Below are 27560 nucleotides of genomic sequence, written 5' to 3'. Positions count from 1 at the left end.
ACATTTCAGTGTTTAACGTTTTGAACTGTTTCACACGCACATCTGGAGCTCTCCTCTCTGCACATCTGACGGTAAAAAAAATAAAAAATAAAAAGCTTTGCACCTTTGTGAAATGAGAACGCTTTTTTAAATCCACTTCTACATCTACCCCAGCTCATCCTCCCAGCCCTGCCACCCCTGACCCCCTCCCCGGACTCCCCCGGCCGTCACAGCGGCTCTCCGTTAAGTCGGATGTGTTTTGCGCATTTCCTGCACACGGAGACGGAGTGAGCTGGAGAGGCAGCCGGAGGTATGTCCAGCAGCAGCAGCGGATCAGACCAAGCCCAGCCGCAGGAGTCCATATTTACCTATCCTCCCACCACCCCGCGCTGCCCCGCCCCTGCTGCGGTTCTTACCAGCCGCTGTCTGCTTGCAGCGGTCCGGCTCGAACATCCCCGATGAGTCGCGGCGGCTGGCAGCAGGCATCTGGAGCCCCCCCCACCGCACGGTGCAATGCAACGCAGGCTGGCGCTTCCAGGGAGCCCCGCTTGAGCTGAGGGAGTTTTTTAAAGCCTCGGAGGTAAAAACAAAAATGACACAGCAGCTCACATCTGGGGCCTTGGCTCTCGGTTGTTGGTAGCTATTCACGCTTCTTCCGCGCACTTCTGCGTGAGGCTTCCTGGGCTAACGGGCGCTTCCCAGCCGCTGCACAACTTCCAGGGGGGGTGAGGTATTTGTAGCATAATCGACAAGTGTGGACGTTTGTGACGAGAACAAACAGCAATCCAGCCCAGAGGAGCTGGAATAGCTTCTCGGGACTGCGCTTTCTGCCTCATATTTAACGAACAGGCGCAGAGACTCTGACCGGGGACCACCGGTTGATCAGTGACGGGACTTTGTTTATTCTGCTGCGTTTTGGGACTTCACTGAATATTGGGACCCTTTCACCGCCATGGTGGTCTTCAACGGGCAGCTCAAGATCAAGATCCGCGAGGCTCTGGACCTCAAACCGACGGCTTGGTCCCTGCGTCACGCCGTCGGTCCCAAGACCCAGACCTTCCTCCTGGACACGTACATCGCCCTGAACGTGGACGACTCCCGCGTGGGCCAGACCTCCACCAAGCAGAAAACCAACAGCCCAGCGTGGAACGACGACTTCACCACGGAGGTGCACGACGGGCGCAGGATAGAGCTGTCCGTCTTCCATGACGCCCCCATCGGCTACGACGATTTCGTGGCCAACTGCATCATCCAGTTTGAGGACATCCTGCACAACGGCAGCAAGCACTTCGAGGACTGGGTGAGTCACAGATGTGAGACATCAGACGGGAATGATATTCCTACAATTAAGCCTTAGATGTGTTTCTGCTCCAGCCACAGTTTTATCTCCCGAACTATCAGTATTTATATGCAGTTAATTAAACCTGAGAATTCCCACGAATCACAACATTTGAGTATATCCAGGAAGCAGCCCCCCCCCCCCCCTCTTATTTACAGTACCATACAGGGTTTTAAACTACCCCTAATTTCTTTATATATTTACATGAAGATGGGAAATGGGTGCAATGATTTATTTAAAAGTGAATTACAGTAAATAAGCCAGAAACAGAGTTTTTTATCAGTTCTGAGCAGCTTTAAAGTGAACATCTGGTCTGAGCTCCTTTATTCTCCAACACAGCCTGAACCCTCTGAGACAAGCTTTCTGTCATTTCTTTAAGGAGTCTTCAGGAATAGTTCTCCAGGCTTCTTGAAGGACATCCCAAAGCTCTTCTTTGGATGTGGGCTGCCTTTTGTTCCGTTCTCTGTCAGATGATCCCACACTGCTTCAATAATGTTGAGGTCCGGGCTCTGGGGAGGATTCATCCCTCCATAAGACCTGTTGCCACTGATTTTCAGTCCACTTCTTGTGTCATTTGGCACAGCTCAGCCTTTTCTCCCTGTTTCCCTTCCTTAAGAACGGCTTCTTGACAGCCACCCTTCCATGGAGACCATTTCTGATGAGGCTTGGGCCAACAGTAGATGGATCAGCTGAAGGTCCAGATGCATCTCTCAGGTCCTGTCAGGTCACAGCTGGATTTTTTCCTCTTTCTTAAGGACATCACTTTCAGATCCTGTTCATCTGCTGTAGATAGTTTTTTAGGCCTGACACTTCTTCTTTTGTCCTCCACTTGTCCAGTTTCCTCAAATGTTTTAAGGACACACTGCACACCATGCTGAGATATGCCAAGTTTTCAGCTAATAGCTCTTTGGGAATCACCTTGTTGCTGCAGAAATCCTATTTTCTGTCTGTCAAACTGTGTTTTCTTTGCTGTTTTTCATAGATGCAGCTAAAGAAATGGGAACAAATGATGTGTCTTTGTGACAAAGTGCCTAAAGATCCAAGCTGTTTGTTCTGTGTCGACACAACACTGGTTCATACCTTTATTTAGGCACCGATGTTATACTTGAATGATTCATAGGTCAGCATTAAGTGGCTTAACAAAAACACATTCCTCTGGAAATGGTCAGGTACGAGTGGACTGAAAATGAGAGCCTGGAAAACTATTGCTCAACACCACTTAAAAAAATTCCAGAAAGTCTGGCTGCTTGGAGGTGAAATATAAAGAAATCAGGGGTGGATCAGGACTTTTTCACAGTATTACACGTCACTCAGGTGATATAATCGAATGTAAAACGTGGGATTTAGCAGCAGTGCAGGTAAGCAAAGCGAAACCCATTTAAGCTGAAGCTCTTGTTCGGTAGTAGAAGCTTAAACTAAAGGATATCCTGCATTTTAGCCTGATTAATTTTTAATCACTCTGCAGAACTCCTAATTGATTTGCGTTTCATAAAGTTATTGATTTGTTAATGGCGATTTCTGCACTGCTCCACTTCAGATTGGTAGATAAACACCCATCTGCAGGAAAAACAGCTTGATTATAAGGCATCAATCTCTTTGATTACAGCTTTGGATTAAAACTTGGGCTGCTGTGGGTGTCTTTGGAAGGATGACGGTCCGTATTTAACGGAGACGTCAAGCTTTTGTGCAAAACTTCTAACAACAATAACATGAGCCAGCATGAACTTGCTGATTATGTCTGCGCTGCCTCTGTTCGTGGCTGAAATACAAATTACATAAACATCTCCATGTAATCAAAATAAAAACCATTAGGTAACATGTTTAAGGTCCCAACAATGACAGAAGGCTTAGCAGCAGTGATACACGGCTTTACCCATAACGGCTGGACTGCCATAAAAGGAGCCGGCGCAGATTAGGTTAAAAAGTGCATGTATATCTGGAACTATGCTGAAAGAAGACCCCATTTTCCCCATCTGGCCTGCTGCTGTCGGGGATTTGAACTACAATAAGACCCGCCTCAGCCCTGTTTTATGCATTTCTTCTAATGAGATATTGCAGGGAGAGAGGACTCCACAAGACGAGTTTCATTGGCTGGAAGTTTATTCGTAATATTGATTAAAATCAGCTTTCTGTAGCTTGCTGTGGATCAGGTTCAGGTGGTTATTACCAGGCCAGGTGTTGAGAATCCTCTGATCCACACACCAGCAGCAGCTGGGTGGCGTTTTGCACATCAGCAGAACATCTGTAACAGTCTCTCAGCTATCCCAGCGCGCTGGTTTAGGAGTTTGCAGGGATTTGACTCTTTCTAAGCTTACATTTGAGTGAATTTGAAATAAAAACACAGGTCAGCGATGTCCGTAAGTCTCATTTATTCGTGTTGTCTGGATGTGTTCCTCTGTGCAGCCGGGCTTTAATGTTTCTGCACCGCCTCACCCAAAGTCATACAAACTGACCTGAAACTCCCAAAAATGGCCTCATCTTAGCTTCTGAATGTGCCATTTATTACGATAATTTGCTGCTATAATTGTGGGCCCATGGTCTGAGGGATCGACAGCTGTTTGTATTTGTATTTAGAAGAAAAAGTGCCACCTCTGATAGGTTGAAATTTCTATTGTAATTATTAAATTTGTCGCTAAAAGATCAGATTGAACCCAGCTGTGCAGACGGCAAACTCAATATTGTAAAATGAGTGATGTTGAGCTTTCAGTCAGGAGTCAGCCGTGTCATTTAGTCTTGATTAGCATCACGTCAGCACCATGACACACTTCCTGCAGACTTCTGCCAGTATAGTTGTTCTTAACCCTAACATCGTCCGTGCACTTTCTTTGGTTTCACAAGTAAAAGTGACCAAACTGTGGAAAAATGAGGGTTTTTGGGAGTGTTGTAGCAGAGTCTTTGTGTGATGATGCTCTCTGCTGCTCAGAGGTGTCACCTGCACCATGAAGTCATCTCCGTCTGTCAGCTGCCTCAAAACATTGAAAAAATAGGTCAGATGGATGAGAATTATTACAATAATTTACAGATTTCTTCTCAGTGCTTTCAGGAGCACATGGGAGAACAAACTGGAGACATGTTAGGGCCTCATTATATTTAAATGGAGAAGTGATTTGACGCAGCAGCAGCTCCATCTCTGTGAGGAGTGACTGAAACCTGTTGCTGTTCAGCAGCTGATTATCCCGCTTTCAGCTGGAGCCTCAGCGGCTACGAGTGATCGTAAAGTTGCTGCAGAAATGCATAAAACATCCCCAAAACATGGAAATTCAGAGACTTAATCAGATGGAGATGGTTTCCGTGAGACTTGGATGTCCAACTTGAGCCGCCATGCTTCCCAGTACAGATCCCGTTGGCTTTGTTGCGCTCGCTAAGTGAACCAGTGACCCTCAGCGGAGCTACAAAGGACACCATGTGGGTGTGGTCAGGCCACATGCTCCACGCACGCACGTATACAGACTCACAGCTGTTCATTGTTGTCTGACGCCTCCGAAGTACAAAGGCGCTCATGGTTTTAAGGCCGTTCTATTAAAGACAAAGTGACAGAAGGAAAGAAGAGATGAAAGGTGGCTGCACTGACCAGAGATGGTCCAGCCTGGTAAACTTAGCCACTCGTTGCTGCAGTGAGTGTCAGAGTCTAATGGTTGTTGATCCACCTGACTGAGAGCAGCTTTTGCACCATGTCAAAGGCTCTCTGCGTTGAACGGGTCACGACTTAAGCCTCGAGCATTCGGTCACCTCAGACGAAGGAAAACAAAACCTCTCGCTCTGGGAAGTTAACAGCTTGAGTAATTTCCTGGTGAGTAATGCTAGCATAAGCTAAAGAGGTTAAAAGATTTTCATGGAATGGTTTTTCATCATCTTCCTGCAGAGGCTTGAGACGAACACATATTTGTGAGGGCAGCAGTGTGGCTGCTGGAGGCCTCGCAGCATAGCTTGAACTGCAGAAATCAGCCATGGCACTTTGTAGCAGTCATTTATCACCAAAGAGCAGATCTACCAAGTGTTTCTGCCCAAAACAGCTGAAGAACATGGGGATTTGCTGCTATTTAAGCACAGTTTAACCCATTTTACACCTTACAAGGCTGCACTTTTCTCCGCTGCAGTTTATCAGAGGTAGATGGGATCAGATGGTATCTAAAGCTAAAGTTTAACTTTTTCTTTACACTGTAAGAAAGTAGATGAAATAAAAGGAGACGAGGCAGAAGAAATGTGACATGAATTCAAACTTCTTGAACCTCTTATTTTTTTTTGTTCTCTGCTGATGATGTCACTGGCTCCAGCCGACCACCAACCCCCCCCCCCCTGCCCCCGACTGACCTGAATAGGATGAAGTGGGTGAGAAGGACTCCTTCACCTATTGGAAGGTCACATTTCGATCCCCACGCTTTATAGGTGCAGACCGTCTTTAAGCTGATGTGCAGAGGCTGAAACTTCATGAGAGCCGTGTTCTTCAGACTTTTTAAGCATTATTCCATGATTCACAAGCTTGACTTTCTTTTATCACCTCAATGACATAGAAGCTGGAATGAGACGCATCAGGATGGAGATGAAAGGAATGAATAGCAGAGATGGCTGGAGCTGGACCACACAGCGTGGTCAGGACCCTGTTTCTGGCTCAAGCAAAGTTTGACCGCTTTAGAAATGTTTTTCAAAGTTCTGCTTTCCAAACATAAAGCTCACAGCAGAACTATTCATCTTCTGCTCAGTCAGTATGTGACTGTTGTGTTAGGATCTAACTGATAAGATGAATGTAATCTAAGAGCTTAAAGCTTCTCTCGACCCCCAAACCTGGCCAAAGCTGTGCTTCTGACTGATTTGGTTCCCATAATAAACTGTATTTTTGTTATCCTGTGAGCGGCTGAATGCCATCTGTTCAGGACCAAAACGATCAGGTTCTGTCCAAAGCGACAACATGTTCCAGACATGTTCGGTTTGTGTCACATGCCTGCAGCAGCAGAGCAGGAACAGACTCGCGCTGAGGGAGGCTCTCACTGTTAGTCAGCACATTGTTTTTGTATCACATATCATTTATTGTGTAGCAAAAGTCCTGTTTATCTCTGCTGTGCGCTTCAGCAAAGACGGATGACCAGAGGACTGTAAACTCAGATAAGATAATTAGTCTATTACATTGTGATCGTTTGGCTCGAGCATCATCCAGTAAGTGATGAACAAAATGTAAATGTCCTCAGTGCTGGAAGTGCGTCCCACTCAAACAAAGAGTCTCCTCATTGTTGAAGGAAAAACTGCCAAATGCACGTCTCCTTGATGAGGATTAAATGGCAGCATCTTGAGCTATTGATGTGCTTCTTTTATAGATGAAATATTTCATGTTGTAGCTGAAGAAAAGCATGAATGATGTGCCTAAAAGTTGCTGAATTAGCTGGATTTTTCAGGTGAGTTCACATCTGATGAGACTCACTTCTTTAATCACTAAAAATGCACAAAGCCCTACTTCTGCATACCGTTGTCTTATTGTCTTGATTGCATGCTGCCCTTTAAAGAAAGATTTAGGTGATCTGTTCTCTTTGACGGCTTAGAAATGAGAAAAGTATGTGAACTGAAACCTCAAAGCCTTGTTGTGACATGCTTTATTCCTGATAATGTGAGAAAACATCTAAATGTCACTGTTCCCCTGCAAGCCTGTGCAACATCTTGCAACACTCACCTTCTGCAGAAAGTGATACCGGCCGGGCAGGTCACGTAGCACAGCACACACACACTCTGTCACTATGTGTGTGTGTGTCACTACGAGCCAGAAGTATGAGCTCAAGCATGCACGAAGAACAAAATATGAAAGGTGTTGCGTAATGCTTTCACATTCTACCTGATCAGGCAGGCAGTCATTGCTGTAAATAATGTCCCAATTTCCTTTGGAGCAGCTCTATGGACCATCCCCTTGTTAAACTGTGGATAAACACAAACCCAGTCCAGTGAATTTCAGCCTCGTTTGTGGCTGAGCTCAAAAGAAAATGTCAAAAACTGCAGTGACTGATGCACTTTGGATGTTGAAAGGAGATCAAATTCCTACAACTCTGAACAGGGATTTGATGTGTAGGCAGCTGCCTTGTTAGAACTTGTCATTAAACAGAGGAGAAAGATGCGAGTGTTTGGTGCGAAACAGGCGGTTAGGGAGGGGAGGAACGGAGGCTGTCAAAAAACAAGACAAAGAGGGCGTTGAAGTGAGCTGTCTGCGTTTGAATGGCTGAATGAGAGTGGAGAGGAGAGGGAGGATGGCTGAGGGAGCTGTGTGTGATCGCTGGTTTAATCAAACATTTTCAGGAATGCTGGGAGCTTCACCTCCTGCTGTTCTTTCAGAAATCTTACATATAAGTTAGAGCAGTGGCATAAAGTCAAGCTATATGAAACTGCCACCATAAATGTGCACGTTTGAACTCATAAATCAGATGAACATATGAATAAAGCCTTTTTTTTACAGTGTGCACCCACTGTTTGCAGCTTGGTGCATCATATTTAGCCAGTTTTTGCTTTTCTTTGCTACCACTAGGGCTGTATTCAACCAAAGAAAGTCTGAAATCTCAGAAATATACCGACATCAGCACAAGGAAGGCAATTAAAGAAGGAAATAAAGCTGTGCATCACTGCATTACGTTTGGATGATAGGAGGCTTAACATCCAGCGAGTTAACCTTAACTAAACAGCAAATTTGGTCCTGCTAAGCTAATTTTCTCCCTTTCTGTGATTGTGTTGGACATGTATTTAGGTTACTTAAGATATCCAACACTGACATTATCCACACTTTACTGTCACAGAACATAAAACCGTGTTTAAGAGGGAGATGCAGATACTTCCTGTCTGTTTTCCCCTGTCTTCTCCTCCTGTAAATCTCTCCATCTGTACTTTCTCCCACTGGCTCTTCCTGCTGTTGTTAACTTTGATACTGAGCTCAAACCTGCAACCACCAGAAGCAGAGGTGCACATGAGCATCCACAACTGCCTCGGGCCCCAAGCTGCCAAGGGGCTCCAAAAAATGTCAATATTACATTTTATAACTGTGTGTTTCTCAAAAAACACAAGAAGTAATTAGCATAAAAATGGCTAATGGTTAAAATGGAGCTGCTTCATTCAATGAAAACGGCTCAGTGGTGCAAAGACGACCTGTTCATGGATAGATGGTAACAAATGGTAACTTTTATATGCAAATAAGGAAGAAAAAAGTCTTCTGTAGTGAAAGAAAATCCTTTGGAGCAGTGGTTCCCAACTGGTCCAGGACCCACCATCATTTGTTAGAGACGAGCTGCGCCCCAGGAACATTTTTAACTCAAATTTCTTTAATGAAAACATGTTGCAGTTTGAAGCTGACATAAAATAAAATATCAGTGTGTCGATAGACACAAAATTCAAGTTTAACGATAAACAAAAGCTAACAAAAGGGAGACGGTAGAGAGGAAAAATTCCCTTTAAGTGGCTGCATTTTAATTCAAAACCAAAAAATTCACTGAGGTCGTTCCCCTCTTTTGTCCTCAATGTAAGAAAATCCATATTTTATGGAGTCAGTGTGTACCTGCATGTTGCCATGGTGACTCTCATATGAAACCCTAGCTTTTCTTCCATCTGTGAAATGGCATTAGCATTAGCATTAGCATTACAGGGCATCGTCGCCACCTGCTGTTTAAGAGTGTGAACAGCATGCACTCTGAGCCCTTCAAAATTAAAGCATTAAGAAGTGCTTTAATTAAAATTAAAGGGTCTTTTTTTTTCCCAGTCAGAGTCTGGCGACCCATTGAAAACGGGTCCGCGACCCACCAGTTGGGAACCACTGCTTTAGAGTGTGTAGAGAAGAGTGCTGAGCTGTGGGGAAGGCTTCAGAAAATGGAAAAGTCAGCATAGCTGAACGCAGCATGGATACCTGGCACAGTCCGTCACAGAAACTGTATTTTGATAGGTATTTGATCAGGTATTTTGATAATTTTTCCATGAGTTTGCACCGATTGTCACCATGTAAACCCAGCTTTGGGCCACCTTGCCTGTAAGATTCCCTCTGGACTGGAGAACTGGGGTTATTGTCACAAATATGAGGCTTCTTTTGTTCCCCTGGCAACGGTAAACTTAGCCCAGATAGCGCTAACCACTTGCTAGCAGGACTTTTTCCATGTTTGCACAGTTTAAAGATGACTGTATGAAGTAATGGAGGCATAAAAAATGCATTATGGAGTATATTGATGCATCAGAACGACACAGATCGCGGCGCCACGGTCACCGGACCCACTCGGGTATGGAGTTGGTGGGATAACTTTGAGCTGCTTCACCTGTACCTGGCAGAGGAGGACACCATCCATCTTAATATGGTCAAGAAGAGTTGCATGCACTCCATGTCTTTGCATTTTAATTGACTTTTGGACCGAGGAGGGAGAACCCTGGTGTTCACGTTCACTTGGCTACAGATAGTTTTTGGTAAATATTGGTTGAAACATAATGGAAGCGGAGGACAGCATGGCTGTTTTTGCTTTGGGCCTCAGAATGACTGAACCTGCTCATGGGCAGGAGAATTCTACTTTTAATAAAAGGCTTTGGGACCTCTGTGCCTTCATCAATACTGTCTCTGTTTGTGGGCATGTTTGGTTAATGCACACAAGCTGAGTCTGTTTCAGGTGCAGTGGACTGGATGTGCACTGAGAGGAAACCAAACCTCCAAGAGAGAGATGGTTTGCAGCTTTTAATATAAGCTCTGCTCTGCCTTCATTAGAACCAACACGGCTAAAAGCAGCCACAAAGATGAACTATAATCTAAGTTTCAAACAAATCCCATATTGTTGGAGGAGAATATTCCAGGAAAGCGCTGAGTTGAATGCATCTCCAGTATTAGTGGTCTTGCTGCCAGCCTTCTTTTCCCCAGCTGTGGTTTCAACAGAGTCAGTGTGGTGTTGCAACTGTGACAAAACGCGTCCTATTTGTCTGTCTGCGGTTTGAAGCGTCAACAGTTGTGGTACAGCTGCTGAAGCTGACAGGAAAAGTCTACCGAGAGAAAACGGCAGTTCAGCTCTGACTGACAGGTGAACAAGTGCGACACGCTGCGAGTGTCACGCTAATAAGGGCCTGCGACTGCCTGAACTGCTGCATACAGTAGGTCCAGTTATCTGAGGAATGCTGAGCGCTCTGCTGCCAGGCTGATGGATGTATTTAAGCTTTTGTTCTTGTGAAAGGCATTTATGCACCAGAAAGGTCAGTGCACACAAGCAGCTTTCTGCACAGCAGCTTTTTCTTGCTCTGATAGTGGTTTCATGTTCTGCTCAAAGGCAGAGCTGCTGCTCATTCAGCCCGGCTCGGGGGAAATTACTGTGTGAAACTAAGATGAAACCATGAAATGCCTGTTTTCTTTATTGTTTCGAAAAGGGAATGGAATGAAAAACATGCACGGTTAAATATTTTACACAAAGAAGATAAAAACTTGAAGATATCTAATTTACAATAAAGACTGATGAGTATCTGCTGATATTAAAGTTTCTAAAATCCGTGTCACAGCAGTAGCTCTGCAGAGCAGCGATTCAGGTGTCAACAGCGTAAAATTCAGAATAGTTTAACTTTTTAAATGGCCTCGGATGTGTCAGCCAATCAAAAAGTCTGATCTTGCGACTACATTTCACAGCCTGCCTCCTCAGACCTTTGGTGCTCTCCTTAAAGCTGTTATTCTTTATCAACACGTTAAAAGGCTGATGTTGAGGAACAGCAGTTTGAAACGTTGGTATAATTTCACACAAAGTTCTTTGTGCATCTGTAAGTTTATCAACAGAAGAAGAAGAAGATGTGACGTTATGCTGTTCAGTTAGAGGTGCACCACATGTTATTTCCTCAGGTTCTGGCTTGTTTGCAGTAAATATATATATATATATATATATATATATTTTACATTTTTTGTTGTGAAGTTAAAAATACTGTTTAAAAAAATGAGTTAAAACAGTTGTTTTATATTGTTCTGGACTCAAAAATATGCATTACATCTCATTTGAAAATAGTTCTTAGAGGCTTTATTTGTCATTTTTTCACCTAAAATAAATCAGTGAACTTGAAATAAAGTATAAAGTATTTTATACTGAAATAATACAAACACAAATGAAACCTGGTTGTCAACAAATGTTGTCCTGCTGCAGCCACTTAAACTATAATTTATTGCTCTCACACACACACACAGATTGTGATATTCAGCCAATCAAACGGTGCATGAGCTGCTTGTATTTTTCTCATGTTTAGTGCTTCCTTCTTATGTTCTGCTGCATGACATCCAGCCTGATATGTCCTTCAGCAGCACCACACACTTTGGATGGGATGAGGAATCGGTCCGTGTGCAGTTAGGCTGGCATCTGGCAGACTTTGGCAGTACTTTGGTCAAATCAGATCAAATTCCTCAGAAATAGTGGGGAACCTTCAGCTTTGTCGCTCTGTGGAATATGCAGTGATGAGAGATTTCTACAGACCATGAAAAGCTTTATGAGCCAGTCATTCAGAAACTTTCCTCCTGTCTCCCCCTCCAGTCATTGCAGATAGAAGTGGCTGAGAAAAGGAATTGATACACATGCTCTTTGTAAATGTTCATCTTACTGCACGGTATTTCAAGACTTTGCATCGATGCAAACTAAAGATGTTTTCAATGCTTTCTCGGGGCTAAAATGAGTTAAACTTTAACCCGAATGAAAAGCTCTCGGCACATGATGTGATCTTGGGATGCTGTAAAACTCTTTCACCTCGTCACAGCACAGTACTACGGTCCATCTTTCAAATTCCCACCAAACATTGCTTCTACATTTGCTTCTGCGATTTTAAATGGAAACTTGGATGAACCGTCCCCTTTGAACCCTTAAAATTTCTGCAGTTTTCACCTAAAACACCAAAAAAAAAGTCAATTTAAAGCCGTTCTTGAACCAGGCCCGGCCTGAAAGTCTGCAGCAGTGTGGATGTAAGACTTGTTGTGGACTAACCACTTTACTGGAGTACGTTAAGTGGACCAGCGTAACGGGACCATTCGTGTTTTTGGAATACTGTGAGGCGAGTTGCATCATTTCTGAAAGTGTTTACTGTGCATACAGTTATGATTGTATCCTTAAATGGCGTTCATCATTCCAATCTCAACTACTTTAGCTTTCCAGCGGTGTATAACCCGAGCAGGTGAGTTTTACCGTATTACTAACCGTTGCTGGGCAACATGCTAATGTTTGAATGATGCACAGCGTTGGCGCCTCACACCCATCATTCACTGCCAGGCGCTGCGGTGTGACATCACCTTGTCAAGTTCTGTGACCATCAGTGAATGTAGACATTGCACCACGTCTGACTGCCAGGATTGATCTTTTTCATCCCTTCCATAAAGACCGATTGACTGTTTATTGCTGATTAAATGAAGCATTTGGAGTTGATCTTCCTCTGCATGTGTTTAAAGGCTCAAGTTAAAGGTTTTGACCTGTAAAATTGCTAATGATTTCTTAATTTTTCACTTTCAAAGCTCTGAAACGAAGGCACCTCTTGCTCTTCCAGGGTCTGAGCCTTTGGCGCTCAAAGTCACGTCAGCTTTTTCACTGCAGTCAAGCCGGGTTCCTGACCATCTGTAAGCTCATGCAGAACAGAGGAAGAGCTCAGGCCTGCTCTCCTCTGACCCCTGCTTCCCTGCGGGTTGTTGTGGAGGGGTGTCCTCTGCACGGACTGAAGGAAACGGGGGCAGGGCTGACTGTGTTTATGTGTGTGTGCGAGACTAAAAATAGAGGCTGTGTGTTTGAGTCACACGGTAGGCCCTACTTCCTGTTTTCACTGTCCAAGTTTACTTCCCAGAGAGGAAGAGAAGGGAAGAGGAAGAGGGAGATGTCTCTCAGGTGCCCCCCTGGAGCTTTTGTTGTCCTTCCTTGATGTACTGTGTTGTCTTTACAGCACGGCTCTTACTGTACAGCAGTCAGCCGCTCAGATATGTGAGGAATGCGTGATGAAGAAAGCTGCTCCTGCTGTTGCTGTCAGCAACACTTTAGCTCAAACAAAGTGTTTCAGCAGCGAGAAGAAGACGCTTGGCCTCTGTAGCATTCTAATAGAGATACTTTCTCCTCCTGCACTCAGTCCTAAACTGACTTGAGTTAATATTTTACCTCCAGTAGTTGGTTTAAAACAGGTGAAAATGGAGCTTTACGAACACAAACAGGACTCAATAATTAGATGATCTCGTGGTGTATTTGATCATTTTAACTCAAAAGTCTGCATCCACTTCCTGTATTTCTTTATATATTTACAGGAAAACAGGAAGTGGATGCAGTTATTTACTGAAACATGTTTGTTCAGTTCTGAGCAGCTTTAAAGTGAATATCTGGTCTGAGCTCCTTTATTCTCCAACTCAGCCTGAACCCTCTGAGACAAGCTTTCTGTCATTTCTTTAAGGAGTCTTCAGGAATAGTTCTCCAGGCTTCTTGAAGGACATCCCAAAGCTCTTCTTTGGATGTGGGCTGCCTTTTGTTCCGTTCTCTGTCAGATGATCCCACACTGCTTCAATAATGTTGAGGTCCGGGCTCTGGGGAGGATTCATCCCTCCATAAGACCTGTTGCCACTGATTTTCAGTCCACTTCTTGTGTCATTTGGCACAGCTCAGCCTTTTCTCCCTGTTTCCCTTCCTTAAGAACGGCTTCTTGACAGCCACCCTTCCATGGAGACCATTTCTGATGAGGCTTGGGCCAACAGTAGATGGATCAGCTGAAGGTCCAGATGCATCTCTCAGGTCCTGTCAGGTCACAGCTGGATTTTTTCCTCTTTCTTAAGGGCATCACTTTCAGATCCTGTTCATCTGCTGGAGATAGTTTTTTAGGCCTGACACTTCTTCTTTTGTCCTCCACTTGTCCAGTTTCCTCAAATGTTTTAAGGACACACTGCACACCATGCTGAGATATGCCAAGTTTTCAGCTAATAGCTCTTTGGGAATCACCTTGTTGCTGCAGAAATCCTATTTTCTGTCTGTCAAACTGTGTTTTCTTTGCTGTTTTTCATAGATGCAGCTAAAGAAAAGGGAACAAATGATGTGTCTTTGTGACAAAGTGCCTAAAGATCCAGTTTAAAATGGCTTCTTTGCTAAGTTGTCTGTTCTGTGTCGACACAACACTGGTTCATCCCTTGAGTTAGGAGCCTTTTTTCTGCCTGAATGCTTCACAGCTCAGAGTTAAGTGGCTTAAACGGAAACACATTCCTCTGAAAATGCCCAGAAAGCCTCGACTTGGCTCCAGACTTGTGAACAGTGCTGAACTTTGCTGCACGAGAAAAGAATACAATGCTCTGTTAATTTTAGAAATCCCCTAAAATCATCATCATGTTCTCTTCCTCTGATGGGGATTATAATTTAATTTAGGATGATGCTTAAAAGGAATGGTGTTGATCATGTGGTGACCGGCAAAGAGGGAAGAAGCTGTTAAATCATTGATTTCATATGAAGAAGCTCCCACTGTTATCGATTCATCTTCGGTTTTGATTTCACGCTCGACTCCTTTGATCATAAACACATCAGATTGATTTAATTCACTCCTACTGCAGCTCTTCGTGTGTGTTGTTGTCAGTGTTTGAGCTGCCTGTTGGACTTTACCAACTGTGTAAATGCATGGTTTTCCTCACCTTTTGTAGCTTATTTGATGTATCCTATCGTACCGCAGCCGTCTCCACTCAGTCTTCTGCTTATATCAGGGTCAGAGCTGCTCTTTTACTGGTTCTGCCTCAGTTTCTCAAAAATAAAACGGATTTAAACTGGTTAAATACACTTGATTCTCAGGTGTTTTTTATTTAAAAGTGGAAATGTTTCCTGATCTTCTTCATTCATGCATCCTGTCAAGAGAAAATGACTCCTGTTTTAGATTTAGATTTTCTTGGGCCACTCAAAAAGTGAAAAACTGTTTCCAAGTTGTTTGACCAGAGCGAAATCGACTCTTTTGTGCGTTGGCCTCGACAGTTTTGCAGCAAAGGCAGTAAAAATGCGCCATTTAATAGAGTGAATATAGTGATTTTTGAGCCCTGTGAAAATGTTCTCCTCCGTAAACCTTGGGAATAAAAATGTTGCCATGGATACAGTTCTTTTGAGCCCCGTCTGCTTTATTTGCACATAGAAAAACTCCATTTATTGAATCGCTGCTTAACTTTTCCCGTCACGGTGGACAGTATCTCTTCTCTTTTCTTTTTGACGGTGAAGTACCGTGTTAGCAGAGCATAAGGGAGGATATTTGCATTACTGCAGAATTTGCTGCAGTACAGCCACACAGCTCTGAGTTAAACTTAGTCAGGAGCCGTCTCATATCCTCACAAACAGGATGAGGGAAGAGAAAACAACCTGTTTTTTACTTACATGCACACGATGGGCCTTCATAAGGCCTTCATTCCACCTTTTCTACCCGTTTGATTTCAGTTACTTTCCATAATAGACACAAACTGGACCTCGACTGTGTGGCAGTGAGTGAAATTTCGTGTTTAAGCTTCTGGCCAAAGGGTCACATGACTGTCTTTTGACGTAGAATCATAATACATAGAATAAATAAATGTTTTGTATGAACAGACATGATAATGAACTTTGTGCAAAATTAGGATTCAGAGCTTTTGATATGCAAGTAAAAACATGGTGAACCGATGTGTCACAGCCAGTCAGGAAGTCCTGACAGTGCTGTTTTTTCTAAATATGATCTGTATAAACGTTGTGTTTCTACAGAAAAAGTCGCCTCACTAACGTCTGTCATGGAGCGCTAAAGTGAAGCTCTTCTCTGTTTGATTTAGTCATTTTTTAAACTTGAAATGGAGCGCTGAGGGCCTCTGACTGCGTCTCTGGAGGACAGTGAGGGAGAAACTGTCACTATGTTGAGGCTAAGATCCTCAGAGGTGAGCTGATGGCAGGAGTCACAGGACGGGGGCACAGCTGGAGGTCCAGTCTGAGCCTTTGGAGGAGGCTGTCCTGTGTTTTAGCAAAGGTAGAAAACACTCCGCCTGGCAGAAGGTTAAAGGCCGGCTGTGGTGGACGGGATGCTTTTTGGGAGACTCCACACTGAAACTTTGGAGAGAAGCGGCACCGTGACGGAGCAGGTGGAAGAAATCCAACATCCAGCAAACAAGCTTTGCTGCTTGATGCCAGATGATGATTTACTGAGCATTTATTTGGTATTTACTACAGGCTCAGTGACTCATTTTAAAGATAAAAGCTCAGTAATACCACGGTGTTACAGACAGTATATGACACCTAATCTGCTGTATCGCACAAATACGTCCAGCGTTTAGCTTATTTCACCTTCTCAGGCTGGACTTTCTGCTTTTGGACATATTTCACCTTCTCAGGCTGGACTTTCTGCTTTTGGACATATTTCACCTTCTCAGGCTGGACTTTCTGATTTTGGACATATTTCACCTTCTCAGGCTGGACTTTCTGCTTTTGGACATATTTCACCTTCTCAGGCTGGACTTTCTGCTTTTGGACATATTTCACCTTCTCAGGCTGGACTTTCAGCTTTTGGACATATTTCACCTTCTCAGGCTGGACTTTCTGCTTTTGGACATATTCCATCTTCTCAGGCTGGACTTTCTGATTTTGGACATATTTCATCTTCTCAGGCTGGACTTTCTGCTTTTGGACATATTTCATCTTCTCAGGCTGGACTTTCTGCTTTTGGACATATTTCACCTTCTCAGGCTGGACTTTCTGCTTTTGGACATATTTCACCTTCTCAGGCTGGACTTTCTGCTTTTGGACATATTTCACCTTCTCAGGCTGGACTTTCTGCTTTTGGACATATTTCACCTTCTCAGGCTGGACTTTCTGCTTTTGGACATATTTCACCTTCTCAGGCTGGACTTTCTGCTTTTGGACATATTTCACCTTCTCAGGCTGGACTTTCTGCTTTTGGACATATTTCACCTTCTCAGGCTGGACTTTCTGCTTTTGGACATATTTCATCTTCTCAGGCTGGACTTTCTGCTTTTGGACATATTTCATCTTCTCAGGCTGGACTTTCTGCTTTTGGACATATTTCACCTTCTCAGGCTGGACTTTGTGCTTTTGGACATATTTCATCTTCTCAGGCTGGACTTTCTGCTTTTGGACATATTTCACCTTCTCAGGCTGGACTTTCTGCTTTTGGACATATTTCACCTTCTCAGGCTGGACTTTCTGCTTTTGGACATATTTCACCTTCTCAGGCTGGACTTTCTGCTTTTGGACATATTTCACCTTCTCAGGCTGGACTTTCTGCTTTTGGACATATTTCACCTTCTCAGGCTGGACTTTCTGCTTTTGGACATATTTCATCTTCTCAGGCTGGACTTTCTGCTTTTGGACATATTTCATCTTCTCAGGCTGGACTTTCTGCTTTTGGACATATTTCACCTTCTCAGGCTGGACTTTGTGCTTTTGGACATATTTCATCTTCTCAGGCTGGACTTTCTGCTTTTGGACATATTTCACCTTCTCAGGCTGGACTTTCTGCTTTTGGACATATTTCACCTTCTCAGGCTGGACTTTCTGCTTTTGGACATATTTCACCTTCTCAGGCTGGACTTTCTGCTTTTGGACATATTTCACCTTCTCAGGCTGGACTTTCTGCTTTTGGACATATTTCACCTTCTCAGGCTGGACTTTCTGCTTTTGGACATATTTCACCTTCTCAGGCTGGACTTTCTGCTTTTGGACATATTTCATCTTCTCAGGCTGGACTTTCTGCTTTTGGACATATTTCACCTTCTCAGGCTGGACTTTGTGCTTTTGGACATATTTCACCTTCTCAGGCTGGACTTTCTGCTTTTGGACATATTTCACCTTCTCAGGCTGGACTTTCTGCTTTTGGACATATTTCACCTTCTCAGGCTGGACTTTCTGCTTTTGGACATATTTCACCTTCTCAGGCTGGACTTTCTGCTTTTGGACATATTTCATCTTCTCAGGCTGGACTTTCTGCTTTTGGACATATTTCACTTTCTCAGGCTGGACTTTCTGCTTTTGGACATATTTCACCTTCTCAGGCTGGACTTTCTGCTTTTGGACATATTTCATCTTCTCAGGCTGGACTTTCTGCTTTTGGACATATTTCACCTTCTCAGGCTGGACTTTCTGCTTTTGGACATATTTCACCTTCTCAGGCTGGACTTTCTGCTTTTGGACATATTTCATCTTCTCAGGCTGGACTTTCTGCTTTTGGACATATTTCACTTTCTCAGGCTGGACTTTCTGCTTTTGGACATATTTCACCTTCTCAGGCTGGACTTTCTGCTTTTGGACATATTTCACCTTCTCAGGCTGGACTTTCTGCTTTTGGACATATTTCACCTTCTCAGGCTGGAGTTTCTGCTTTTGGACATATTTCACCTTCTCAGGCTGGACTTTCTGCTTTTGGACATATTTCATCTTCTCAGGCTGGACTTTCTGCTTTTGGACATATTTCACCTTCTCAGGCTGGACTTTCTGCTTTTGGACATATTTCACCTTCTCAGGCTGGACTTTGTGCTTTTGGACATATTTCATCTTCTCAGGCTGAACTTTCTGCTTTTGGACATATTTCACCTTCTCAGGCTGGACTTTCTGCTTTTGGACATATTTCACCTTCTCAGGCTGGACTTTCTGCTTTTGGACATATTTCACCTTCTCAGGCTGGACTTTCTGCTTTTGGACATATTTCACCTTCTCAGGCTGGACTTTCTGCTTTTGGACATATTCCATCTTCTCAGGCTGGACTTTCTGCTTTTGGACGTATGGTTGGTCTTTTGCTCAGTGGCTTATTTCATTGTTGACCCAAATAGTCCATCGATTAAGTCAGTGAGAGTCAGTCATTGATTATTGGCTTTTAAAGCAGCTCAGCCTGAATCAGATTCTTGCTAGGAGTGATTACATCATACATAATTACTCGTTTTTCTGCTGTTGGAAAGGTTGTGTCATCATGCTGAATGAGCAGCGTTCTGATCAGTATCTGAGGTCAGCCTGTGAATTGGCCTACTTTTTTCCCTCCTGGGGATTATTTATCTGCCCTATCGTTGAAATGAAGGTGAAGTTTCTTACTTTCTGTGCAGCCTTTTTTCCTGACATTCATCCAGCAGACGCTCGCTGCTTGCAGTATAAACAGGGCTTTGTAGCTGTAGGTCTCTTTGAGGATACATGCAGCCACATGACTCCAGCTTGACTAAACCTCATGTGATACAATAAAAGCTTTGGGGACAGCTCTGTGTGTGTGTGTGTGTGTGTGTTTGTGCGTCTCAGGAATGCATCTCAGTGTGATTCCTTTCAAATGAAGCTCGTTAAGCTGCAGTGGACAACATGTGACGTTAATGATTGGATGTTTGAATAAACCTCAGGCAGAGGTACAGCAGAGGACAAATCCTTGAAGGTGTCCAAACATGTTCGCAGACGCCTCCTTTACGGGGGCTTTTTCGTGGCCTCGTTGCTATGGATACCGTCCAAACAACAAAATGAGCAGAATATTCCCACTACCTTGACTGGATGCTGTTAGCTTGTCTTAAAGCTTCCTCCTCTGTGCAACCGGCACAAGTATGCAGTTAGAGTAGAGTTCAGCAGTTAATCTGACGCACACCGAGCCTCACGTGCACAGGGACCACACGCCGATCACCGTGACGGCGACGCCAATCAGAGCGCCAACATGCTGCCAGGATTCAGGTGAATGCAGGTCAGTCTGGGGACTTTCCAGTGTGGTGATGATGTAAAAATCCACGATTTCCCGTTCAACGAGCTGCTCCATAACTCTCCAAAGCTTTGACAGATTTAAACTGTTTTCAGACTTGAAAAGCTCATCATTAATCGCTCCTCGATCAGCTCTTAGTGCTGTTCCTCAACTCTTTGTGGTGCCAGTTTTTCTGCAGATTTCTGCATCACTTCCAACATGGCCGCAGTCGCACTGAAGGACGCATGCAGCAGCGGAGGAGCTTCGGCTTCTGCTGCCCAAACCTTCCTGATCAGCCACAGCAGGAGTTGTTTTTAACTAAGGTTGAGCAGCTGAAGCTTCTGCTCTGTCAGCTTTTAGTTTCAGTGTTTTACTGAACTCCAGAAAACGTTCTGTGAGCCGCTGTAAGAGTAGAGAACTGACTGCTCAGGAAGCCTGATCATGTTGATAAACCATAGTTTCCACCAGCCACCATTTTAACCACTGTTTTACACAACATCTGCTGTTGAATTGACTTTTCTGGTACGTTCCGTCAAATCTGTCTTGAATAGCAAATCTTCTTTTCACTTGGCTCCGTCCATCACTGTCTCAGGCATCTATTTATGAAGAATGAGGAACAATGACAGAAAAGCCACGAAGGAAGCCGTCACTTTAACGGATTGATGAAGGTTTTTTATTTCTTTGTGTTATCATGAATGAGAAAGTCAAATCTACATGTTTAAAATCTTTTAACTGTTCTTAAAAACGTATTTTTTAAGGTTAATCCTTTCAAGAACTGAAAGATTTAACTGACTTTAACTGTGTCTAAAGGTTGTTTTGTTTTTACTGAATTAGTGATCGACAGATACAGGTTTTTTTTTTTAAGGCCGATACCGATTATTTTGACGTCAGTCTTAACCGATCCCTGATATCTGCTACCGATTTATTTAATTTTTTTTTATTTAATTTTTTTTATATAAATTTTTTTTCTTTATTTATTTAATTTTAAAAATAAAAATGTTTTTTTGGGCCGATTCTTGAAGCCTATATTGGTGTTTCTCCCTCCATTTACATGATAAAATGACACAATGATAACAAATGTTACAAAGTCTCAATTTAAACAAGAAAAGAAACATTTATTAACCAAACATATTAACATTAGCAAACGATGTAGAACATTTAAATACATAACAATAGAAATAAACCATCTTAACACTTAAATGTTTGTGCACTTTACGCAGCAGCATGAGGCCTTTTGTAGTGCAAATGACCTTCCTGAGAAGAACAGAAATACAACAAAAAACTTTTTTTTTAAAGAAATATGAACAATCACTAATGCGCTAATTGATCGGTGAAGGCACGTATCGGATGACATGATACAAGTAAAAAACGCAAATATTGGCCCGATATATCAGCCGTTGACCTCTATACTGAATAGTTATGGTGAGGGTTCCAGGTTCAATTCCCTTTCTGTGTGGAGTCTGCATGTTCTCCCCGTCTGTACTTGGGTTCTCTCCGGGTTCTCCGGCTTCCTCCCACCGTCCTAAAACATGCATGTGAGGTTAATCTGTCTCTAAATTGTCCCGAGGAGTGAGTGTGAGTGTGTTTGAGGTCGTTTGTCTCCTACAGTTGGATTAAGCAGGTGTAGAAAACGGATGGATGAATAGTTGGGTGAAAGAGGAAATGGCCACAGCAGTTTTTTGCCCTCAGTTTCTGCCATGAGTCAGAATCGCTGCATCATCCCCATGAAGTGAGACATGTTGTTCTGTCCTTTGCCAGAACACAGCAGATGATAAGCCAGGATCTTAGTTAACATGATTTATTTGCAAAAATCCTATTTCAGCAAGTTAACAAAACATTAAGAATGAAGAGATTGTCTGAAGGTTTTCATCTGCTCTGCTCAGTTGGAAATTCAGCCGAGATTGTGCTCAAAAAGCTGTTTTTTTTCCTTTTACGGAGGTGATACAATGGAATTTATTCTGAAAGAAAAGGAGCCTTGTTTATGAGCGGTGGAGCGTAATATCTGCAGTTTAGGCTTTGTTCTTCATAACCATTGCAGGGCAAATTGTGGAATTATAGGCGTCTTGTGAGGTAATTACACAGAAGTCGCTTTTTGTTGCTCAACTTACTCGTGAAAAATAGATTTTTTTTTGTGCTCAGAGAGTTGTGATGAAACTCATTTTCGAAAGAAAGAGTTGCAGATATTTTAAGTGATTGGCAGCTGGTGAAATTACCCTTTTTATGTGTCGTGTTCAAGGCCTTTGATGCAAGGCTCTGCGGTGTGTTCATAAAGTGCAATCAGCCCCAACATCATCCTAAAGAGGAGCTAATTGTGCTCTAATGCTTCAGGTATGTATTGAGTGAGTGCAGGAGGAGCACAATGTGATATACTATGAGTGGGTGTGTGCCAGATATCCCTGAGACAAGTCATCAGAGTGCAAAAAGAACTGGAAGGACTCCAAACCGACAGTATAGATGAGTGTGTTTGTCTATGTTTCCATAAAGCCTAGTTATGGTGTGAATATTAACATCAGGGCGTCTGTCATTGTGCATCTCTTGTGGAGCTACATGTAGGTGATTTTGCATCGTGGTGGAAGCAGATGGATGTGTGGGCGGTTTCTTCCGCGCTTATCCAGTCATGCTGAGAGTGAAAGTAATAAAGACGAGTGCGAGGAGGAGGGGAACCTATGGAGTGTTGCTGCCTTTTCCTGCTGCGTTCGTAGAGGAATTAAAAATAGTTTTAACTTTCTTCTTGCACTCCCTTTTATGTAATATCATGTGGAAAAAAAAAAGGTTTTACATATCAGGACATTATAAAAATCATCAGAATTCAGGTAACCACAACCTCAGAAAAACAACTTGACATATTGTCACACAGTGTAATTATATACTGAACAAAAACTGAGCCAGAATGCAGAAACAGTGTGGAAAACTGCTCTTTCTCATGCTGCTTCCATAGGAATGAAGAGAGTAAGAAGCAGCCAGGTGCTGCTGGTCAAATGCACTCGATTCATGCATCTCTATAAAAGAAGAAGTTTTGTATTCAGGTGATCATCAGTAATGATGTCAGAGAAGCTGCCCATCAGTCTGGGAAGGGTTATAAGACCATTTCCACACAATCTGGAGTCCATCATTCTACAGAGAGGAAGATTATTCACAGGTGGAAAACATTCAGGACTGCTGTCAATCTTCCCAGGAGTGGACGTCCCAGAAAGTTCACCCCAAGGTGAAAAAGCCCAGAGCTACATCTCAGACTCTACAGGCCTCAGTTAGCATGTTAAAGGTTAAAGGTCATGGCAGCACAGTTAGAAAAAGACTGAACAAGGATGGCTTGTTTGGAAGGGCTGCAGGAGAAAGCCTCTTCCCTCTAAAAAGAACATGGCAGCACAGCTTAGGTTTGCAAAGCTGCATCTGAACAAAGCTCAAGACTTCTGGAACAATGTCCTTTGGACAGACCAGAGCAAAGTGGAGATGTTTGGTCCTAATGCACAGCAGCACGTTTGGAGGAAACCAAACACAGCATATCAGCACAAACACCTCATACCAGCTGTCAAGCACGGTGGTGGAGGGCTGATGATCTGGGCTGGTTCTGCAGCCACAGGACCTGGGCACCTTGCAGTCATTGAGTCCACCATGAACTCCTCTGGATACCAAAGTATTCTAGAGTCAAATGTGAGGCCATCTGTCCCACAGCTAAAGCTGGGCTGAAACTGGCTCATCAACAGGACAAAGATCCCAAACACAGCAGCAGATCTACAGCAGAATGTGGGAAAAAGAAAAGAATCAAGGTGCTGCAATGGTCCAGTCAGAGTCCAGACCTCAGCCTGACTGAAATGCTGTGGTGGGACCTTAAGAGAGCTGTGCAGAAACCAATGCTGCAAACCTCAATGAGCTGAAGCACCGCTGGAGAGAAGAGTGGCCGAGATTCCTCCAGAACCATGAGAGAGACTGATAACGTCCCACAGGAAACCATCACTGCAGCTCACTGCTGCTGAAGCTGCTGGATCAGGGGTTCACTTAGTTTTACACTCACTGCTGCTGAAGCTGCTGTGACAAAGTTTCTGCATTTCAGTTCAAGTCTTTGTTGAAAAAAAAGAAAGATAGTGTTAAAATATTTTTAACTTTCTTTCTCCTGCTGCCCCCCCGCTCCTGAATAAATGTGTCATCCATCCTTCCGAGGGTTAGTTGGAGGTTAATGCACATGTTTCTCCCTCTTCTGTCGCTCTCTTTTCCGTTATTTGAGACAGCGATCTTTATCTGAATGTGTGGAAAACCACAACTGCCACTTTTTGCACAGATGCACATTTGAGCTGAAATACTCCAGCTACACACACATATTGGCAGAGAGACTCTCAGACACAGACACAGTTATCTCACTCTTCTTTCAAGAAGATTCTTCTGGAAGTTTGGTTAGATTTTTCACCCATTTGCACCCGTAAATACGAAAGGTTTCAACAGTCAGACAGGTCCTCAGTGTTCTGTTTAAGGTTTGAAGATATTAGCTCAATTAGGGTCGTAAGTTCACTCAGTTTGCTCCAGAATTTAATATGTGTGTTCAGTTGTTTTTGGAAATGAAAAAGACATTTTAAATGTAAGTGCAGGTCATTTACCATTTAACCAAAGCAGCTGCTTCTCATCTCTAAGCTGATTTACAACTCTGTGCAGGTTATTATTAGAACTTTCCTATATTTAGGGCGATCCAAGTGGTCGGATCGACTAATTGGCTGCCCGGCATCACCGAGAGAAATACATTGATGTTCACAAATATTGATCGGACCTAACCCAAATGATTGAGAGTTTTCCCTCTTCAGTTATTCAGTTTGTAACTCGGCAGCTTCGACCTCCGAGGGGTCACAACCTGAGGCTAACAGTTTTGATCTTAGCTGATAAAGTAACGTCTTCCAGTGGCAGTTTGTAAGGATGTGTGTGTCACAGTAGCTGACCTGTTCACAGTATTGCAGAATCACTTATTCAACAGGGACAAATTAGGCTCAGACAGACGTGGTTTAAGAGGACAGAAGGACAGAGTGTGTGTGTGTGTGTCATTCTGGTTTGTTTGAAGTAAATCCAGTTCATTAGCAGCAGGATTACAGCTGCATACACTTATTCTCCAGGGCCTGAGTGTGTGTGAATCTGTTACATCTTTCCTGTTCTGCTTTAATGCATCCATTTGTTCAGCCCAAACATACTGAAGAACATCCTCTCAGAAGGACATTCCCTCCTCTTCTTCTTCTCTAATTATTATATCTGATTCAGGTTTCAGTTCACTCTATACTTCCTGCATGATGTGCCATACCTTACTGCAAGAAGAGTGAACCTTTGTGTGTTAAGAATGCTTTGAGGGGGGGTCTCACATCACATGAACTATCACATGACTCGTGTTCTGTGTAGATGTGGCCAGCAGATATCACACCGGTCAGTGGTGATCGGTCTGGGATTCTCATTCATGGCCTCAGCATCTTAAGTTCTTCACATGTTTCTGCACTTAAAGGCCGGTCCGCACCAGGAGCATCGACTGTAATGGTTTCAGAAAGATTTGTGTGTCAAGCAGAGTCCAAACCTCGACAATGACGACAGCAGAGGCAAACAGTGTTGTTCTGGATCACTTTCAGTGATTAAATATTTGATAAAAAGAGCATCTGCAGCCAAATGAAATGCATCCAGGATCAGGTCGTCTCCTGTGTCCTGCTCAAAGATGCAGCTTTTTTAAGCTAATCGATGGTGTAGGAAAAGCTTCTTCTAAAATCTCTTCTCATCTCCTAAATATAGGCATCCTCTTATACTGCTGGACTATTAAGCAGGACGTAAAACAGAACCTTATGCTCAAGGATCATCTGGTAAGCCATTGGTTATATCAGCCACTGTCTAACTAAACAAGAGTAGGTTTTACTGTGCCAGAGACCTCCAAGCTGGAGGTGAAACCAAAAGAATGGAAGAAAAGAAAGACAAGCTATGAAAGTAGAAAGAAAGACTTGTGATGTGCAGTTCCTGTCGAGCTGCTTCCATGTCGGTCCATCAGACTCTGGTGTCCTGGCTGCCTGATTCTGATGGAGACAATCTCACAGCTCGGCAGCTACGACATCCCATCGGTCGCTTTATAAAACCTCCCTAAAATCTTAGATGAGCAGTGAAGTTCTGGGTTTTCTCCTGGTCGGGACAGTGAACACAGTTTAGCTCTGTTTGACTGATTTGTCCTGAATGGACGGAGTTTATGCAGCTTAACCAAACAAAATATTTCATAATGATAATATAATATATAATATAATATTAGGGCTGGGCAAATATTCAATTATCGTGTTAATCGCACAATTTGCTGCGATTAATCGCGATTAATCGCATTGTTACACAAAATCCAATAATGAATTCAAAAGTAGCATATAACGCACTTTTATTGGAACTGTACAGTTATATGATCGAAGTACTCCGGTGATAAAACAGTTCAACGCTGCAGAGCTTACAGATAACTTTGAGCTCTGTCAACTGCACCGTCTGGAAGAACTTTGAAGTGAAAATGCTCATGTTTGTTTAGCCCGCTTCGGCCGCCGTTCTTTTCTTTTCTGGCCGTTTCCTGTGAGCCGCAGCAGGAAGCAACAACATGCTAGGCTCGCCCACGATGGACTTTTTCAAAATAAAAGCCGGCGAGCAACAGACGTTTACAATAAAAATGATCAATAATAAAAACTGCGCTAATGGGAGATAATTAATTCATTAGTTAATGCGAAAATAACGCGTTGATGTGCCCAGCCCTATATAATATACATACCGACTATATCAGAACCACGAAAACCTCCGTGTCCTCTTCAGTGCACACAGCGTTGGAGCTGAGGTGGTGTCAATCATACAGCCTTAAGGAGGGAATTTGGCTTTTTTTTGGGCTCTCTGGCTAACCCCTAAAGTTGTGGGTTATAACGTTTTTTTCATGCTGTCGAGGCCACCAAGACGCCATCAAAAGCTCACAAAACCTCAGGCAGCTGTAAAGGAACCCGGTGTGGTGTGGGGCTGGAAACCAAAGTTCTGAACTGTGGACTTAGGGCAGATTAAGACGTTCACAGCAGACGTCCGTGCACTCCAAAATGAGTCAGAAGCACATAGTTTTAAGGTTTATAGACTCGTCTTGTGTTGGTTTAATATACGGCTGAAAATTACACAAAGTGTCAAACTGCCTTCGAGTCTCTTTGAGAGTACAGAGGAGGCTGTTACATTTGCACAGGCCAGTACCCATGGCAACTGAGGAAATGGCGGTAATTGACTCCACCAGAGCCTCGTCTTGGTTCTTATTGGTGGTTTCACTCAGGAATGGTGGATTCTTGGAATTTAGGAACACTGGAAATAACCAGAGGAAACTGATTTTTCACAGATTCGATGTCTGAGGCGTTGCTGCACTTTTATTTTTAAGCTACATGTAGAATTAATGCAAAGTTAAAGACACTCGAGGGTTTGTTTTTAATGCAGAAACTTTAGTCATGTCGGTCATGGTAAATGCTGCTGTGGCTAACATGATTAGCACTGCGTTGCACGAGCTTGGCACACTGGACGTTAGACACTGATTTACCAGGAAAAGGAGTGTCTAATGATCAGTTGTTCAATGGGAGGAGACGTTGCATCCATTGTGTTCGTAGGTGGACTGTGTGCCTTGGCAATCCTGCAGAGTTAAAGTGCAGCGCAAAAA

General features: G+C 43.4%; 2 protein-coding genes across 2 annotated transcripts in view; one reads left to right on the top strand and one right to left on the bottom strand.

Moving 5' to 3' along the window:
• The window catches only part of LOC140312732 (NLR family CARD domain-containing protein 3-like), a 329873-nt gene that overhangs the window by 109596 nt on the left and 192717 nt on the right, over window positions 1-27560 (bottom strand). The gene's annotated exons all lie outside the window — the stretch shown is intronic.
• LOC140312736 (protein kinase C epsilon type-like) overlaps window positions 269-27560 on the top strand; it is an 85815-nt gene continuing 58523 nt past the window's right edge. Inside the window, exon 1 of the mRNA XM_072390527.1 lies at window positions 269-1279. Coding sequence (XP_072246628.1) covers window positions 932-1279 — 348 coding nt within the window. The 5' untranslated portion in view covers window positions 269-931. The remainder of the gene's footprint in view (window positions 1280-27560) is intronic.

Source organism: Leuresthes tenuis, unplaced genomic scaffold, assembly GCF_036924035.1.
Source record: "Leuresthes tenuis unplaced genomic scaffold, fLeuTen1.0.hap1 SCAF_8, whole genome shotgun sequence".
NCBI classification, from domain to species: domain Eukaryota; kingdom Metazoa; phylum Chordata; class Actinopteri; order Atheriniformes; family Atherinopsidae; genus Leuresthes; species Leuresthes tenuis.
This window is presented reverse-complemented; position numbering and strand designations above follow the sequence as displayed.